Raw genomic sequence first — 20,587 nt, 5'->3', positions numbered from 1 at the left:
GGCCAAAAAGTTCAATTTTAGTTTCGTCAGACCACAAAACCTTTTGCCACATGGCTACAGAAAGTGTTTTTTTGCATACTTCAAACGGGATTCAAGGTGGGCTTTCTTTAGTAATGGCTTCCTTCTTGCCACCCTACCATACAGGCCAGATTTGTGGAGTGCTTGGGATATTGTTGTCACATGCACACTTTGACCAGTCTTGGCCATAAAAGCCTGTAGGCTCTTGCAAAGTTGCCATTGGCCTCTTGGTAGCCTGTCTGATCAGTCTCCTTCTTGCTCGGTCATCCAGTTTGGAGGGATGGCCTGATCTAGGCAGGGTCTTGGTGGTGCCATACACCTTCCACTTCTTAATAATCGTCTTGACCGTGCTCCAAGGGATATTCAAGGCCTTTGATATTTTTTTTATACCCATTCCCTGATCTGTGCCTTTCAACAACTTTGTCCCGGAGTTCTTTTGAAAGCGCCTTGGTTCTCATGGTCTTTGCTTTGAAATGCACTGCCCAGCAGAGGGAACCTACAGGAACTGCTGAATTTATCCTGAAATCATGTGAATCACTACAATTTAACACAGGTGGAGGCCACTTAACTTGGTGTGTGATTTTGAAGGCGATTGGTTACACCTGAGCTAATTTAGGATTGCTATTACAAGGGGGTGGACACTTATCCAACCAAGCTACTTCAGTTTTTATTTTTAAATTAATTCTCTACAAATTTCTAGAATATTTTTTTCACTTGGAAGTTGTGGGGTAGGATGTGTAGATAAATGAAAAAAAAAACTTTTAATGCGTTTTAATTCCAGGCTATAAGGCAACAAACGGTGAAAATTTGAAAGGGGGTGTAGACTTTTTATAAGCACTGTATAGTACATAATAGCTATACATATGCACCAAATAAACCAGCAGTATGTTGAACCAAGGCTTTGTTAGAGAATACTTGTTTGTTTACTTTAATGGAATGTAATTTATGTGTTTCTATTGTTTTTTTTTCTACAGGCTATTGTTTTTATTTGTTAGTTTTTTTTTGGTTGTTTTTGGGTTTTTTTTATATACACATGCGGGATATGGTTGCCCCCTAATTTAGCATACATGTAATATTTATTTGGGAAAAGGTTTTGGTATAGCTGGATGCTGAAAGTAGGTCAGTTAAAGCCCCACTCGCTGCAGACTTTGAAGTCCGTACTCTAATAGAGCAGAGCTTCCACAATGTACAAAGTTATTACTTATTACAGAACATCTGAACATATGGTAAGGTAGGGTAGTGCTTCTTTTCTTCCTCTTTCTGTGAATACTGCTTTGTTTCTTTCCCTTTTCACAGTTTTCTTTATACTCATGAAAATATTTCAGTTGTATGTTAATAATTTTTTATTGAGTTGTTTCTTCTTTTAAAACTTTCTTCTTTTGCTCTCTCCTTCTTTCAGCTGAAAATAAGATTTATATATTTTGGAGATCATCTTTAGTCTTCACTGTTGTAAGACGTCATCACATGACCAAAAATAGATCCAACTATTGCCATTGTTTACGGTCAATATTTTTTTCCCTTAATTACGTCATCACGCTGAGCATCCTTCTTCTCTTCCCACAACAAAGCAAAATGACGGACATAGAAAATTAATTATAAAATATACTACAAAACAAAGATGCTGCAAACACTAAAATCGTCATTGGCTTTCAGTGTTTTCTGACTTACTAAAATTCAAACAAATACAACTTGACGATGTAAATAATGATGACTTTCACAAACTCAACAGACTCTGATAATTCTATGCTGCAGTGAGAAAGTCAGAAGGGTGGTTCTATGCCAAAAAAACTAATAACTATGCGCTATGGACTTCAAAAAACATTACTTCCTTGACTGATTCATAAAAGAAATATGGACTACAGACCTCGGTTCATAGTGGGGAAATTAAAGGTTCCTCAGGAAGAACTATAGTTACTTCCTGCGGCTTTGGGCAGTATAGTTAGGGGTCTACCTAAATTGTGATTTTGCAGATTTCGCAGAAATCGTGAAATTGAGGGGTCATCGCGAAATTCAACTCTTTTAGGGGCCAATGCATACCGATCAAGTATGGAGAGGAAAAAAAAAAACTAGTTTAAATGCACAAAGCAAGCGACACAAACTACGTATCTTCCTTCTGTAGATAGCCCCTTTTTTTTTGTATTCCTTCGTCGTCCTGTGTGCATTGCATTTAAGTAAAAAACAAACAAACAAAAAATGTCCGCAAATAACATTTACAAAAAAAAAATCTCCAAAGCGGTTAATGTTCTTGTTTACTATTCAAATGACAACGAAGTTTTAATCAGCCTTTCAGTGATCTCTACTGCTTTTCTGTGACCTGTACGGTACAGTAGGGGGTGGGACAAAGTCAGTGCTGCATTGTTTTGATTTAGGTTGCTAAAATCTAGTTTTCAGCGTTGGAGGTAAAATACCAGAAATGGACGACAAAGCAAAAAAAGCAAAGTATATTTCAGTGATTGATCGTGTCAAGATATTTCCCAAAGAAACTGTACATGCAGATGGAGGTAATTGTTTTGCACATCTTAATGTGTCTTTGGAGAAAATATGATTGATCGCTATTTAGTTTCAGAATCACACATTAAACAAAAGGCTACTAAGAGGCTGCAGAACAGAACGTAAAATAAACATCTTTTAGAAACCAAACTGGAAAGTCAGCCCAGACAAAAAGTATTCCTGTCTACAAGTTAAATCGGTACTACAACGATCTAGCACAGTCACCTCGCTTCAACCTGCTGCTTACTTTTTCGCAGTTGGAATTTTAGAGCCAAATAGCCACATTTTCTTTGTTTTGACTCGGTACTAATAAAATAAATTATTGGATGGGACAAATAACATGACAACGAACGTGCTCCATATATTGCCTTTATTAAAGTTTGCCAGATGCCCTTGGGTAAACGAGTTTTGGGGCTGTCTGATTTCCACATCTGTATAACTTAACTTCCAACCAATTCAGTGGATGCAGAACGTGCAGTCTCAATGTATGGGCAAGTCAACAGCAGGGGGATGCTGCATGCTTGCCTTTAACAAATGACAGCACTCTGTTTTAGTAAGGAAGCAAGTACCACTATTTTTAGGCTTTATAGTGTTCTGAAATACTGTCTACTTAGGTTTATTTAATGTTTAAGCAGGTCCGCGAAATCCTAATTTTATTCCGCCACCTACCCGTGAAAAATACCAAAATTTACCGCGATTTAAGAAGACCCCTAATTATTCCCCTGTTGGTAACTATAGTTCTTCCCTCTGGGGCCATAGTTCCCCACTATACGCCTCCTCTCCAGTCCATATTTATATATATATATATATGAATCAGAAATTCTGGCATGTGCTTGGTTAAAACCTTATCACATGACCAAAAATAAATCCAACTATTGCCCCCGTGACACTAGTTTATTTTTTTTTTTTGACAAACCCCGCCAAATTACGTGTCCCAATACAATCTTTAGTAAGGAATTTTGGGACAGACACTGATTAATATAAACAATTATTCCTAAATATGTGATAATAGTCTATTCTTCTTTTTAAAGGTGGGGTGCAGTGAAAAAAAAAAGTCATTGTGGTGTGTATTTATCCTTTCTATACATGCCCTGAAAGTTTCATTCATATTCATTACTTCTAAGTTGAAAAAATGCAAGGTTTTGGTGAGACAGCTTTTAAAAAAAATCTTCGCTACCTCTACCCGGAAGAGGGCGCGTGCGTGACGTCACACCAGGACAACAATCCATGTCAATAAACGCAGTAAGATGGCAGATGCTGGATTTGAAAGCGATCTCGCTGGTTTGGACGATTCGTGTGGGAGTTATGATGTGGACGATGATTCGCCTCCACATTCCCCCGACATCAGATTCCAATGATCTGAACTTATACACAGGACCGATTTAGAATATATGTTGGAGCTACTAGCCAGACCCAGAGATGACAGGTGGAGGTGGAAGACGTGCTTGCTCCAAGTACAGAAATTAATGCTTCTGAAATGTTAGTACATGTACTCCTATGCAGTGAATATTGTATATGATCATCAGACGCGACACTTCTGTGCTGACACTTCTGGTTCATCAGGGGGCTCCCACTGAGTGCCATCATCTTTTGTCAATGGTTCAACATCATCATGGATGACAGACTGTGTTTCTGGATTGTCCGCATCATTATTTATTATTATTATTATTTATTTCTTAGCAGACGCCCTTATCCAGGGCGACTTACAATCGTAAGCAAAAACATTTCAAGCGTTACAATACAAGTAATACAATAAGAGCAAGAAATACAATAACTTTTGTTCAAGCATCATGTGAATCACTGGATTCATAAGTGCATGGCAAGACCAGTTGACATAAATTTACATTAGGTAGTCCAAGATTAGACCTAATCACAGTTTGTGAAACCACTGGTAAAAGTTGTTATTGCTGTTTGTTTATTGATTTTACTTTAATTGTTTGTGTTTTCTGCACTTGCTTTGCTCCCGTTTCTTTCAGCCTCCATATTTCAAACAGGGCAGTTTGTATTTGGGTATGAAGACAGTCTAACGTGGAGAAGCAGCACGCTGTGACTTGAGTGTGTTGTTAACCTTATACGTAGTTTGATAACGGTGGAGTAGCATCGCTGACAATTTTTTTTTTTTTTTTCTTGAGTTTTCTTGGCAGTATTTCAAGCCACAACTGTCAGCAGAATATTATTTCAGCTTTTATTAAAAAGCTTTTGAAAGCGTTATTATTCAAACGTTAGCTTCACGGGGGCCCCATGCATGAAATCGATAAAGCTCGAACATGACATGAATTATACTTTTATCACAGTATTTATTAATAGGTACAGGGAGGATTAGGGCTATATAGTAGCGCCAATTTATACATATTTTCATCAAACAGTATGAGATAATAATTATAATGTAATGAAAGGATCATGTTCTTGCCCTCTGCACATCATTTTTTCTAGCAGCCACTTTCAGTACATTGCTTGTAGCAGTTGATGCTGCTGTCCTGCAGGTGCCCTCCAGGTAAATAGATGGTGCATCATTTTTTTAATAAAGCTTTCTTTGCAACCCTAATCTTAACCATCATCAGGTTTATGAAGCTGTCCTCTGTGAAGTGAGCTGCAGATGCAGCTGGTGTTGGGCTTCGCATCCCAAGCCATGGTCCTCTTCACAAACGTCGCCCATTTTCGACAACGTTCAGGTTATTTTGGAAACTCTTGGAGAGGTACCAAAAGTCCTGGTGCGTTGGAGCAACCGAACACTACACCCTTGTTCACCATGATCACTTCCTGCGGTGCATTCCACGTGTGTCTGACACAGTTTTGGTGAGCAGTAAAGCATGAAGGCAGCAGACTGGTCGGCTAGCTTATCCCGGTGTGACGTCACGCATACATTAACCACAAGCTTCCAGGTAGCTAGAATAACAGCATCATCTTCAACGTTGTTTTTTTATGCACTTAGCGTTAAAACCGGCATATTAAAACTACACAGATACTTTTATTGACATTCCAACAGTACCTTACGTCTGTAATATTATCTTATGTATAATTTATTTAAAGCCGAAGTGATTCATTATATTTTGTTTATAAAAACAAGACTAATATTTCATTAAAAAAAAGAAATATAGGTGACATTTTCTCAATATTACAATAAAACGAAAACAAGGCAAATTATTTAAGAGGGTGCGACATAAAAGGGGCTTTAATTTTAATTATAATTAATCACTTGGGACTACCATATTGTATGGGGGGGGAAAAACATAATAAGCAAATACTATTTCGGTTACGTTGTGAACTAGGTATGCTGCTTTATTTGATGTCTTAACCATGACCACCACAGTGATTCGCAATTTGGAGGTAGGGGTATGGTGTTTGAAGAAAGAGCGGTGAGTGGGGATGGTAGGTGTCACTAACTGAATATTTCCATCTTTATCAATGTGTCTTCAAACTCGGTGACCAACGACCTTTTATCCTGACTGTTTTAAAAACAAATGCCAACACATTTCTATTATGCAGAATCTATTACTATCAAACCTTGGTAACGGCTTAGTTAGAGCTGTCAAAGTTTAGCTAGCGCTCCATGGTGCATTTAGGTTTTTGTTTTGCTTTTGTAAATGAATAAATAAAAATACAGGCATCACCCTGTTTCAACCCATCTGGTTCAACCCTACTTTTTTTTTTTTTTTTTTTTTAACTTAGTGGTCGCCAATTATTTTTATTGTTTTCTCCCCAATTTAGTAATGTCCAATTATTTTTAGGCTCAGCCCACCCCTACCACCCCTGTTCCCCGAAGCATGTGCCGTCAGCCACCCGCTTCTTTACACACTGCAGACTCACCATGTAGCCACCCAGAGCTGCAGCGTCGGAGGACAACGCAGCCCTGGGCAGCTTACAGGGAAGCCCGCAGGCGCCCGGCCAGACCACAAGGGTCGCTGGTGCGCAGTGAGCCGAGGACACCCTGGCCGACCTAATCTTCCCTCCCCCAGGCGGCACTCGGCCAATTGAGCTCCGCCCCCTGGGAGCTTCCGTCTACGGTCGGCAAAGGAATAGCCTGGACTCGACCCGGCAAATACTACTTTTTTACACTAGAAGACGGTGATAAAGGTCATGAACGTAGCAAAGAAATCCCCGGCTTGTCACAATATGCATTGTGAAAATACAGATTCCAAACTTGAAATGACAGAGAATATTAAATCCCTGCCCTAGCGCTGTTTTATAGCAAAAAGATTACATCCTATGTCAGAAAGTCAGTTATTTGTAAACTTTTTAAAATCTAGTTTTAATAAAAAAAAAACAGATTTTATATATATATATATATATATATATATATAATATATATATATATATATATATATATATATATATATATATATATATATATATATATATATATATATATATATATATATATATATAATTTCATGGCTACCAAGACATTTTGACTGAAATGCTTGTAAGGGTTTACAACAATAATAATACAGTGAAAAACCCGCTTAATGTCGCAGTCTGTATATTATCACCAGATTGAAATGTCCCGGCCAGAATACAATGGGAATCAACAGAATCAAGCTTCTGATAATATCACTTCAGTTATTATCACACTCGGCTTAATATCATCTCAAACTGCTGCAGGATCACATTTCTTGCCATGCTGGCTGTGCAGCCTCTGTTCTCACACACTGGAAATGTGTTGGAAACAAAAAGATTGACATAACCACAAAAGCTGAAATAATGTACAGAAGTAGATGGTAATAAATTGCAATATATTGCATTTTACTGTAACTTTGTATTAATGAAAAAATGGTGCATAGTTTGACTTTAACCACGTAAAAATAGTTATTAGAGCTGCTGTTGTTGTTTTCTACTATTCATTATTATTAAACTCCTGATAATGTTAACTCTAAGTATTGTGACCATTATTGCCCAGTCCCATTGAAGAGATATTAAGCGGGCTTGACTGTCTTAATATTAATAATAATAACAATGACGATAATTTTTTTTTGTAATAAAGTACCAATATGTATTTATTTTACCGCTCTGAACAATAAAACATGAAGCTACAATATATTAAACATCTCATTCGCCACAAACAGTTTAGAATATTACGTTATTTGTATAGTTTTTGATTAAGATCAAGATTGGAACATTTTATGTTTAACTTTCTGCATTGGTCCACATCTCTTGTAATGTATTTGGTTGGATTTAGTTCAATTTCCTGTTTGATCACATTATAACATGTAATATTTAATTTTAGAAGGTGGCCTGTGACCCCTGGAAGTACACCTTCAGTAGCAATCTGTGACAAACCCGTTTCTAGTCAAATAACGGCCTGCAGTGTCAGAAGATGCAGGGCAGGTTAACTAAAGTTCATATCGCATTGACCTCAGTTTTGTTGTGGAGAATAACGCTCGATACTTCATTTTTATGCAGCCATTGCTCTCACCACAGTATACCAATTTTTTGTAAATCTAAAGTAGTTTTATTGCCAAAATACTATTTGTGTTTATTTTGATCCCTAGTTTGGTTGTGTACCAGTTGATTTGCATAATGTTTGATGAAAGTGAATCTTAACGTCAGTTGGTGTGTGCTTACGCTTATGCTTTTATGTTCATTAGCGACCATAAGCTTTTCTAAATGCTCTGTACTCGCCAATAGAGCCACATGTATGAAAGCACCTTTTCCTAATGAATCAAATTTGATTCTACCTTACAAAAAATTGTTGTGTACTGTAGTAAATAAGAAGTTATGTTAATACACAGTTGAAAGGTGGTGTTTTATAATAATAATAATAATAATAATAATAATAATAATAATAATTCATTTTAATGTAATTTAACAGTATTTTTTTTCTTGGCCAGGCCCTGTCCATCGCTTTAAACTGTACCGTTTAATTTACTGCAGGTCATTTACACATTTACAAAAAAATGTAAACATTGCAGCCTTAATTGTATTGCAGTGTTATGTGAGAAGCATACATCAGATTAATTTGTTTGTTTATTATTATTATTATTATTATTATTATTATTCCCAATCCCCAGGTAAGCCAGGTGTGTGGTTTAGTTATTAATTTTTGGCATGAATTAATCTTTGCTGAATCATTCAGCCTTGTCTTCTTTTTTACCTTTGCTTCAGTTATTTGGAGACGATGTGGTAAGCAGTCATCTGTCAGTAGAATGGTAACTGTAACTTGCTTCTAGTCGGCAAAGTTACTGTTTTTCTCGTAAAGTTTAAATGCATTTGGCTAGCGTTCATGTACTAGCACGTGCCCCTGTAGCTCCTATTTTGCTGATCACAGTACTTCCCTTGTGCTTGTTTTCATGCCTAGGCATACCTTTGCCTGTACATGCAGCAATCCTTTCTGCTGCGATCTTGAATGAAAACAATTGTAATCCACAGGATTGTCTCCTTGTGTGACTCATCTGCTTACCTTACCATTTGTTTCCTGGCTATTCCATTAAACATATTTGAAAAAAAAAAACAGTGGCCCACCTGAATGTAGTTTGATGTTGTTTTGTTATTTTAGGACCACGGAAACTGTCGTCTAATGGGAAAAGTCTGTCTGTTATTGGATATGATGTCCCACAGCCATTACCACCTGGGGCTCATGGTTATATTCCTTGGCGTACTGCTGCACGTGCTAGCAGGCACAGGTAAGATGAACATGGGATTGTTTTTAGCTGTAATTGAACTTGGTGACCTTTTTGTGTGGTGGTGGTGTTGTTGTTTTTGTTTTTTTAATGTACACATGCACACCCTTAAATTTAACAAATAGTTTAATTTAGATTTTACAAATAAATTGTATCTGAAATTAAGCACATTCCGTACATTACATTATTCCCCCTTTTTATGAGGTAAAAGATTAAATACCAGTCCTTTTATTTTTCTGTTTTGCAATATTACACTTTTTTTTAGCTAATTAAAACTGAAAGAATATGTCTACATTAAAAAAAAAAAAAATGAAGTGAACAAGGCTAATGGTTCATATACTGTGTATTAGCTTTGCTTAGTATTACGAGCCTAATTTAGAATGTTTTATCCTTTTACTCATAACACTTGTTTTGTGTAGGAATGTGATGCTTACGCTTAAGATCTGCCCTTTTTATAGTTCAAAGAAACTTGTCAAGTTTTCATCTCTCCTCAGAGGGTGTTCGTCGTTACAAGAGAGTTTTTTTGTTGATCAGACAATTCAGGTACAGTATATATTTTGTGTATTATGGGTGCCAGTAATATATTAAGCCTAGAGTAATTTTAATGATTACTGTAGTTCTTAACCTTTTTTTCTTGAGGCCTTGAAGTTCAGAAAGTGAGAAAGTTTCCCCAATAGGCCTCGCATTTTTGTCTGTTGCTCTTGCATAGATGCAATTAAGGTCATTTTAAGTTATTCTTTTGGAGGTGGTTTCCTGTCCTGCCCATCTTAGTCTCAAGCTCAATTTTCTCCCCTCCATGAGAGTTTAGGTCAATCGGGACAGAGGCTGACTTCGTCCATTTTATACATTTAACATTCTGTCAATGTAAAGTAGTTAGAAGTGTGACAGTGAACTGCAAATGTACACTTGTAATTGCTGTTTTATGAACATTTTCAGATGTACCTCCATTTGTATTTTTGTTTTCAGGCTGGAAGTCCTGTGAAGGTTATTCTAGAAAGTGACTTTTCAGAAACAGAAGAGTTGGACGATAATCTGCAGGGACCTACAGTATCCAGCTTTCCAGACAAAATCGATGTAAAACAGTTTAAGAGGCTACAGGTATAAAATCACTTGCACTTGTCTTGCACTTCAGTCAAACCGTTTATTATCATTTCATAGAGTGTGAGCGAAAAGCTTGACAATAAATAAATCACCTTAATAATATGCTACTTTTAAAGAACGCATATATATATATATATATATATGTATATATGTATGTGTGTATATATATATATATATATATATATATATATATATATATATATATATATATATATATATATATATATATATATATATATACACATACATACAAACACTGAGCATCAAAAGAAACATGATAAAATTCACTAGATGTGATCGAAAAATGACAAACTCTGTTGTAGAGCAGGTGCTTTTTATTGTGCTGATTTAACAATTAACATCACGAAGATGCTGCAAAATGATCTGTCGATCTTGGGCAGGTGTTGTGACTCTTGGTCTCTCAGTTCGTGGCCTGTCATTGACAGAGTGTGTCTGGTTATACCATCTTGCCAGGTTTGAAATTGTTGGCTGTGAGCACCCAAGACTGCGAGCCACAGTATGCTGCCCTAGTCCTGCCGATTTGCACGAAGGCGCTGCTCTCTTGACAGACGTGGCATATTGTGTTTTTTTTGTTTTTTTTTTTCTGTGATCTTCTTGCTTTTATTCAGGCTTGCAATTCAACAGCTGAAATCACTCCATATCCAGTGTCCAATCAGCTGTCTCACTAATTAGGTGATTAAGTGCATATGCTTCAGTCATAGTCACTCAAGTGTGTCATGATCAAGGATGAATGATTGAGTGATAAAAGACTGTTTTTATATCCGCAACATCCAAAATGCTTTTGTATTTCTGTTTTACTTTGTACACCTTTAGTATGAGCCGAGGTCTGCAGTCCATATTTGTTTTATGAATCGGTCAAGAAAGTAGTGGAGGCAAGGTTGTGTACTAAATATGATTGTATATGTTTTGTTTAAATATAGCTGTTACAGAACAAATAAATAACATCAATAAATAAATACCATGAACATGAGAATTCATAAGTATTACATTTTAAATAACATCTGAAGAACATTGTAAAGTACAATAATTCATAAAATTCACATTAAACATGAAACATTTGTATAGACCTGTCCGTCTGACTTCTTCACTGCGGCACAGAATTCTCGGAGGAGTCTGAGTTTGTGAACGTCATATTTATTTACATCGTCGAGATGGATTTGTTTGCATTTTAGTTAGTCAGAAATCACTGAAGGTGAAATTTTAGTGTTTGCAGCCTCTTTGTTTTGTAGTATATTTTGTAGTGTGTGTGTGTGTGTGTGTAGGAGGCAGTGTGGTCCAGTGCTTAAAGTCCAGGGCTTGTAACCAGAAGGTCACCGGTTCAAATCCCACCTCTCTGCCACTGACTGACTCACTGTGTCATCCTGAGCAAGTCACTTAACCTCCTTGTGCTCTATCCGCGTATAAATCAGTGTCCTATTGTAAGTGACTCTGCATATAATGCACAGTTCACAGTCTACCTCTGTAAAGTGCTTCGTGATGGTGGTCCACTATGAAAGGCGCTATAGATTAGTTTGAATTATTCTCGGGGGTAGCCCCAAATGTGTCAAACTAAAAACGTTAACGTGGTAATAAATAAATTGCAGACCTATGCTTGTAAATAAAATTATCAAACCATATTAATTAATTTAATTAATTAATTAATTAATTAATTAATTAATTAATTAATTAATTTTATATGAAACTGAAGACTGTATGAAGAGAAATGAAAGCTAACTTACTTTGTTAGTGGGTTGCTCCCCTAGAGGGTTTTTTTTTTTTTTTTTTTTGGCTGTACTTGACTCTCTTTTAAGAATTCACAAAAAAATCTCTTTTTTTTAAAATTGCATCTTGGAATTGGTGTTCTTTTTTTCAGAACACTCTGGGGAACACTAAAGTACTTCAGAAACCATAAAAACTTACCTATTTTGTATTGTTGTTTTTTTTTAAACTTTAGTATTTTTAGCTGACTTGGGCTTTCTATCTTTGAAATGTATCCAAAAAAATCATTTTTTAGTAGAAGAGACTTAAATGTGTATTTTTTTGGTTCAGGACACTCAAGAACAGTGGTTCTCAATCCTGGTTCTCGGGGACCTATGTGTCTGCTAGTTTTCATTCCAGCTGAGCTCTCAATTACTTAACTAATTGTGAAAACCATTGTATAAGTCGATTTTCTAGGCATTTTTACGGTGCTCTTAAAAGGGGGAAGTGTGTTTATTAAACTACTGTACCAGTGCCACAAACAATGCTATACAAATGGGATAACTACAGCCACGGTTATGGCTCGCACAAACTTAACTGTCGACAACCTGATTATTTTTTGAGACGGGATCAAGTAGGACAGTCGGACAAAAAATGACAAAGCTACATACAACAGGCTTAAAATTGCACGTTGTTGGCTTTGCTGAAAAGCTTGAAAATCGCAATGCATAAGAGTTTGGAATTAAAGAAATAACAGTACGTGACTGGAGACGATACAAAGACAAATTAAAAAATATGTTGAAAGAAAAATGAGCTGATAGAGGAGGAGAGTGTTTATGGCCCAATGTTGAAAACATTTTGTTTGAATGGAGTACTTTGAATGACTTTAATACACACAAACTTGTTCTTCGTGTCTGTGCAATGGAGTGGTACATTTGCAAAGTATGTGTATGGTTATGGTTCTGATTAACAAAACAAAATGAATGTATCATTGTACAGCTAGATGTTTAATGCAATTGTACTGCACCGTATGCAACACTAAGATGTTTTGTTTACTGGTTATTAGATGGTGCACTGTTTAGTTTATTGCTTTGCTTTTTGCTTTAATTCATGCAAGCAATACTGTTCAAGTAAAAATTTAATTACTACAACAAATTTGTAAAAGCAAAGTTCAGTAACACAGATATGTTCTTGAAGTGTTTGGGTACTTGACAAGCTAAAATAAAATAGGTTAATACAGATGTGATGTAGGATGTGTAACTTGATTTTAGTTACTGCTGCACTGTTCATTATTACTTTTAAATCCATTCAAGTACCACTTGTCAGTTGTTTACACTGTTACTACTGGAATTTACAGTAGTAGTATAATATCTATATTTTGATTTATTTTGACATTGTACTTAAATTGACTTATTCTGACATTTTGAAAAACGGAATAGAGTTTCTATTAGCAGTTTAACTAAACGAAAAACACAAATTATGGAATAAAATGTTGCAAACAAGGGTTTTTTCATGTTTTTTTTTTTTAATCGGTGTTGAACATGTAGGAAGAAAAAAAGTTCAGTAATCTGTCATGTATCTGCCCTAACCATTTATCTGCCATGATCAGCCTCTTCAGCAGAGAAGATTAGTTCAGATATTGTAGATCCCACCAAAGGTTTTGTACACTGTGTTGTATGTGCTCCATGCGCTGCCATTGCTGGCAGTGTCAAGTGAGCTATTCATTGTGTTGATATGTAAATAAATCCTGTTCGCCTGCAGGGCATATCAACTTCAATCTCCATCTCGATCTCCTGCCTGTCACTCAGCAGTGAATGCACGCACCCACATGGCTACTCTGTCACAAGCATTAATACCCTGTATATTTCTAAACAAGGGATTTAGGGGAGCTCCCTAATAAAAGCTGAATCTCAAAACAATAATTGTATGAATATAGTAATTGTTACAGCTGTGTATAATGGTATTTAAAACAATTCATTCCTCCGACATTTTACATATCCGCTCTTATGGATGTCTCTTGTTCTGTCTGCAGAGAGTTGTATGTTGTTCGTCTTAACTGATGATGGCTGTCTGTGGGTGTTTGTGTTACCTTGCCCCTTCCACTGCTTGTAAGGGGGTGGGAGGGAATGCAGAGTTGGGGTTAAAAACCCTAACATTGCATTTCCCTACTTTTGTAGTTTTAATATCAACCCTAACTGAGTAATAAAACCAAATACAAATAATCTCTCAGCAAAAAAATATGTAAAAAACTAATAGTTAATAGTTTTCAGGCAAGGACGTTTAATTTTACTATTAAAATATTTAATATATAAAATGTAATACACTGTTAGCATTTTGGATGTTCGCACTCATAAACAAAAACTTATCAATTATGTTAGTATAAAAGTATAATTTAATATTAAAAAAAAAAAAAAAAAAAAAAAGTTTTCCCCTGTTCTCAATCCAGTGATCTTCGGCGTGCTATGCAAACGTGCTAACCATTACACTATAGTGATGTCATCACCTCACACACAGAACTGACAGGCAGGCAGGGAGAATGAGCCAGTGTAGTGAGATACAGAGCGAGCAGTAACACACAAGCACAACCACACACGTTCAACAAAAATAAATAATGGGTCCATAGGTTCTCCCAGCCCCTCTCCCTCCCCAAGTCAATCAGTATAGTTCATTGTCCATGGACTCCTTCTGCACGGCCACCCTGCTGCTACACTATATGTTTTTTATTATTAACCAAGGACCTGGCAGTGGTTAATAGTTGTTTTTTCATTTTTTACTGGAGATAAACAAACCAGTTCCATATTCCTGTAGATGGATAGCAGAGGAACAAAATGAATGTCTTTTTAACTCAAACAGAGGCTGTGTGAGGTATCGGCAATTAAAATGTAAGGCAGGTACCTCACACTGCTGCCCCGGGAAGTGCTGTCTGTCCCGGACAAACCTCTCCCGAGGACTCGGCGGTGGCTGTCCAAATTATTTTTTCAATAGAACCTCACAAAAGAAAATGTCCACCTCACGAACAAAAAAAAAATTCTGACAAAGATTAGACCCTCGCGAAAAAGAATATTTTGTCGTGAGGCCAATTCCTTTTTCGAGATTAAACATCAAACTGCAAGAGCTATACTGAGCATACTCCAAAACCAAAATTTTAAACCCCTATAACTCAGGAACAGATTAATATTTTTTCACCAAATGAGAAAAAGGCACTATTCAGGGCCAGTCCCCTTGTACCCTAAAATTGTGTAACAAAAATTCCAAACTGTTTGTTTGGGAGCTGGAGACTGACAAAAAAAAAAACAGCAGAAAACCGCAAAAAAACTTTTTTTTTTTACATTTTTTTCACTATCTGAATCTCTGAATCTTCATATCCAAGCAGAACAAAATGGCCCACATCGAGAGATCTAACCAAAGGGACCACACATCCAAATCCATTGAATGGGGTCAAAGGTAATTAAAGTACAGAAATTGGGGTCCAGTGCTTAAAGTCCAGCATTAAACTGCCTACTCAGCCCTAACAATAGTGGTGCTACCGCGGCACTATGGTGGCAAAAAAATGTGTATATATACAGCCTAACTTCACTAAAACGAACCCTTCTTGTAATGAACATATAACGACTTACAACGATCCCAACAGCAAGAAATGATTTTTTTCAATGCTAATTAGCCCTCTTTGAACGATCACATACAGGATCGACCCGGATACAACTATCTCAGTACTGACTGACCGAACTTTCCACGGTGTCAAGTGCGTTATTCTCTCAGTGAAAACAAAGAACATGGTTGACTAATTCAAAGATAACGCTAAAGATGACCTATTGTAGTACGAATCATGCATGACGAATGCAATCGTTGCCTGTCCGTCATTTTCACACAAACTACAACCAGGCAACGGGCGTGAGGAGCATTCTACACTGGATAGTTTTTTCAAGAGAAAGGACATGTAATTACTGTATTCAGCATGTAAGTGTACATTCTTTCCTTTTTCATTTCATTTCTTTACTGTTTTCTTTTAAACATACCTGTAGCATGGTGATTCCCCTGCGCAGGGGAAATTAGTGTTGGAGTAATTTGTATGTGGAAACGGGTTTGTTTTGTGTGCTTTTTGGAGTTATGTTTGATCAAATGATTGTTTACAGACGGGCGCTCGATTTGAGACTTGCTGCCTGCCTGTCTTCTGTATGTGTCCTCTGTGCGTTACCATCGTTGGTAGCGTCACATGACCCGTTTGTGCTGACGTTTCAAGAACCATGTCTCTCTGTTGTGCAATGCGGTTACCCACACAGGTGTCATGAGTACCTTGTCACAATACCGTTTAAATGCTGATCAATGTGAAGAAATCTTTATAAAAGTAGTATATATTGATATTCAATTCAAATTTGCTGTTTTGTCATTATTCTGATACATAAAAATGCCAAACCCTATTATAGTGAACACACTGATATAATAAACATTTCTCCAGGTCCCATGGGGGTTAGTTATAGTGAGGTTAGCCTGTATATGCAACATTATATTATTATTATTTATTTCTTAGCAGACACCCTTATCCAGGGTGACTTACAATTGTTACAAGATATCACATTATTTTTTACATGCAATTACCCATTTATACAGTTGGGTTTTTACTGGAGCAATCTAGGTAAAGTACCTTGCTCAAGGGTACAGCAGTAGTGTCCTCCACCTGGGACTGAACCCACAACCCTCTGGTCAAGAGTCCAGAGCCCTAACCACTACTCCACACTGCTGCCCTTACTAATTATGTATTTGTGAGCGAATGCAACTCAGGTTATTGGTGTTTTATTTAGGCTTGATATTTTTTTGTTTTTCCTTTATCTTCAGTATCTCTCAGGTGAAAATGGGATATGTGAACTTTGACTTCCCCCATAAATGTAAATTCCAGGATTGACATCTTGGAGCCCCCTTGTGGCTTAAGTTTAAATCTAGTTTTTCTGCTAGCTGGTTATATAATTCTCACAGCTGATTAATTTACTTAATTGGTCACTCCAGGTCTTCTGGAACATGTTGCCCTGACAAATTCCCCGTTCCAGACTGTCACACAGACTGTACATACAGTGCAAAATCAAATATATCTGTACTAAGAAATATAGGCAAAACATGTATCTGTTTTTTTGTATTTGTAACTTATTTCAGAAGGATACTGCATGAAAAGCTGTTGATTCGAAGGCTGCTGGACTACACAGTGTATTAATGATATATAATGTTTGCATGCAGGTAGAATTGGAGGAGTGTCGACTCAGGCTAAGGGAAGAAAAAAGGGCAAGAGCCAAGGCAGATGCACGATTGGTTGAGGTACTGATTTGTTTGTTCATGATATACTGCTTCTTTATACAAAATAATTTCTTTAAAGCATTCTTGCTTTGAATAGTGTAAATGTTTTTTTCTGCCCGTTGCCAATTGCGATAGTCCGGAAGCTGGTAACTATTTTCTTATATTTAAGCATATTGCTGACACTTTTTACATTTTTAATCCACAAATAAGAAATCTATTTCTCAACATTTACTTTGGAATGTTTGGCAGAAATAAAATTCTAAGGATTGCAGTGTATCCATATCATACTCCCTCCTACAACAATGCTGTTTTTTTTGTTTCCACAATACGCCTCTCATTTCAGACCACTGGCATTATTGTAGGAGGGAGCATACACTAGAATGTTAAAAATATAAATAAAAACTCTTTCTTCTAGCGAATGTTCCTGAGGTCAAAGTTAACAAAAAATATTCCCTTGTTTCTTTACCTCCGATGTTTGAATTATAAAAGATAACGGGAATACGCTGAAAATAATTTTTTGTGATATGGACAGCAGGAAATAGGCTACAACAAAGGAAACAGTGCACAATTACTTTCAGATGAAGCTCTACATCTGCTTAGCAATGTGCGCTAATTGGGAATTTGGAACAGTGCGATTCAGGATGCAAGATCAGATTCCAAAATGAGACCTGGTTTAAAAAAAAAAAAAAAAAATGACCTCCAAATATCAAATATGAAAGTTATTCTATACTGGATCTCTCGATGCTTATTTGTGTGTGTTCCTTTTTTTTATGCATTTTTTTGCATTTTTCCTAAGGGATATCAGACAACGTCTGTTAGGTAAACTGTTCCCCCACGACTACCACTAGTTTAATGAAAATTGATTTGAGTTTGTTTCAAGGACTCGTGACTCTGACTCTGACTCGGACTCGAATGATAGTGACTCAGACTCGGACCCTGATGACTTGGATTCAGACTCGATACTCGGGACTCGGACTCAACTACAAGTCTGATTTTATTTATATATATATATATATATATATATATATATATATATATATATATATATATATATATATATGGCAACTTGAAAAAACTTTACTTCAAATGTGCATTTTTATTTGCTTTCAGCTGGATGTTGAAAACGCACAAATAAGAAACATAAACCTTTCTTTGTCCGAGGCTCTACATGCACAGTGCATGACGTCAAGTATTCTGGAAGATGAGGCAGTGCTAGAGAGTATTGAGACTTCATTTAAAAAGTTCCATGCCTTTTTGGACCTTCTTAAAGATGCAGGGTAAGTCATGTTCTCAGGTATTCCCAGAGATTATGGAGTTGAAACCAGGAAAAAGACAGCCCCTATGTATTGAAGTTTTCCCCCACAGGTTTAGTCCTGACGATGCATGTAAATGTACCCACACGTATTGGCTTGCGTACTATTAGTGTTTCTGCAGAAGCTGTAGAATATAGCGTTCTACATCCCCACATGTTGCTACAACTGTTTAAATAAAGTACCTGTCATTTTAAAAAGAGCTTTGAAACCGAATTTAAAGTTTTAGTGTAAAAAGTTGTCAGGATGTTAACAATGAAAAGATAAATTGCAGGTACATTATTTAAACAGTTGTAGCAATACGTGGGGACATGCAACGCTATATTTTTCGGAACCCTGCTACTTCCTCTTTAAGCATGGAGAGAATAGAATGTAGTATCAAGATTGAAACGCACTACTAAATAATTTCATAATACATAAACTGATCCCTTAATCCTGCATAATGTATTGCTGTAATCTGTTTCTGAAATATCTTTCATTGTTTTTTATTAGATCTTTTTTTTTTTTTCAGTCACTGGGTACACTGAGAATAGAGGATCATTTCAAAAGGCAGCTGTGAATTACAGCACTCTTTTTTCACATGACCTAGATTCTGAGTTAGTTAGAAAACACTATGAAGTTTGCATACTAAGGCCTCGCCAGATGAGTTTTTCGATTTATAAAGCTGCTAGTGGAAGTTTTCCAAAAGATTTAATTCCTTTTTTTTCTAAACTGTCTTTGTTCATACTGCTTGTCACAGGACATGTTCATTAAACTGTCATCTCAAAGAAGGATAAAACAAACGGAACTAGTTCAGACAGAATATAGGTAATTGGTGCATTGGAGAGTGAGATTTTGCAGAACAATGGGCAGCAAAATGTCTCAATGTATCTTAAGACTTTGTCAAACAAAATTGATGTTACAACAAAATTTGTGTTTGTTCATTTTTATTTACATTTTATTACTCGGCTCATAAGTAGTGAACAATTCATAAAATAATTATGAATTGTAATTGCATTTATTAAGTTTCTTTTTTAGTATTTGTAAATTTAGCACTATTGAGTATTTAATTGTTATGGATAATGAACAATTCCTGTCTTTTTTTTTTTTTTTTTAAATAGTTTACTGTTGTAGCTGCAATAGCAAGAAATACTAACATCTCCAAATAGCCATTTATTATGAAACCCCAAGAACATGTAGTCCACACAATACATTAGATTTTGTGTGGGTAAAAGAGACAAATCTAGGTGGATCCCCTTGTAAAATGCTCTAAAACAATTCCAGCTGTGGCTTATTCCAACAGTGTTTGTAAAATGAACCCTTTAGTTTCTTATAGTCAGTTCTTTAGATATAAGTTCATTTATTTATTATTTAATATTCTGTAGCCTGGGGCAGCTTGCATCTATGGCCGGAATCAGTCAGTCTGATTTTGGACCATTGGGACGGCCCCAGTTTTCTTCCACTGTTGGTAAACCTGAAGCACGATTAACAGAGGACACAGACCACAGAGCAGAGGAACGACCTTCTGCAAGCCAGGTGAGTGAAGCTTGGGGCTTAAGTTTATTCGTTTATTCGAATAATCAACAAGAAAATTGTTAATCGTTTAGAAAATTACTAATTGTGTAATCTATTTTGTATTGCAACAAATGTAAATGGTCTGAACAGGCCCATTAACCACACAAAGCCTGCCGCTGCAGCCCAACGTATTACTAGGAATAAATATTAAATATAATTATTTGTTGCTATGGCTCTAAATTACTCAAGCTCCTGACATAAAAGAACAGACATTCTTAAAAGTGCAGGGTGATACCATTACTGTAACTATGGGTAACGGAGGGGGTTGGAATGCACCATTGCACATATTAAAACTGGCAGAATTATTTATACTTAAACCATGGTGATTTATATTAATAAGCAAGCCGATCCCAAACGGAACATTAATGAGATTGCAGCCGATAAACCTTTTCAAAAATTCCATTCTGCTTTTTTTAAAAATAAATAAATAAATAAATATAAAAAATGAAATTATTGTTTGGGGACATTTTATCAAAGTAGACACTAAAACAGTACATTTCATGCTTTGCAATAAGA

General features: G+C 36.2%; 1 protein-coding gene across 1 annotated transcript in view; it reads left to right on the top strand.

Annotated features, from left to right (window-relative positions):
- Window positions 1-20,587, top strand: part of cep78 (centrosomal protein 78) — a 39,523-nt gene that overhangs the window by 16,164 nt on the left and 2,772 nt on the right. Inside the window, exons 10-15 of the mRNA XM_034036054.3 lie at window positions 9,002-9,128; window positions 9,620-9,668; window positions 10,092-10,223; window positions 17,151-17,228; window positions 18,318-18,484; window positions 19,882-20,032. Of these exons, the coding sequence (XP_033891945.1) occupies window positions 9,002-9,128; window positions 9,620-9,668; window positions 10,092-10,223; window positions 17,151-17,228; window positions 18,318-18,484; window positions 19,882-20,032 (704 nt within the window). The remainder of the gene's footprint in view (window positions 1-9,001; window positions 9,129-9,619; window positions 9,669-10,091; window positions 10,224-17,150; window positions 17,229-18,317; window positions 18,485-19,881; window positions 20,033-20,587) is intronic.

Source organism: Acipenser ruthenus, chromosome 1 (assembly GCF_902713425.1).
Source record: "Acipenser ruthenus chromosome 1, fAciRut3.2 maternal haplotype, whole genome shotgun sequence".
NCBI classification, from domain to species: domain Eukaryota; kingdom Metazoa; phylum Chordata; class Actinopteri; order Acipenseriformes; family Acipenseridae; genus Acipenser; species Acipenser ruthenus.
Note: the sequence above shows the minus strand (reverse complement) of the source record. Positions and strands in the feature narration are given on the sequence as shown.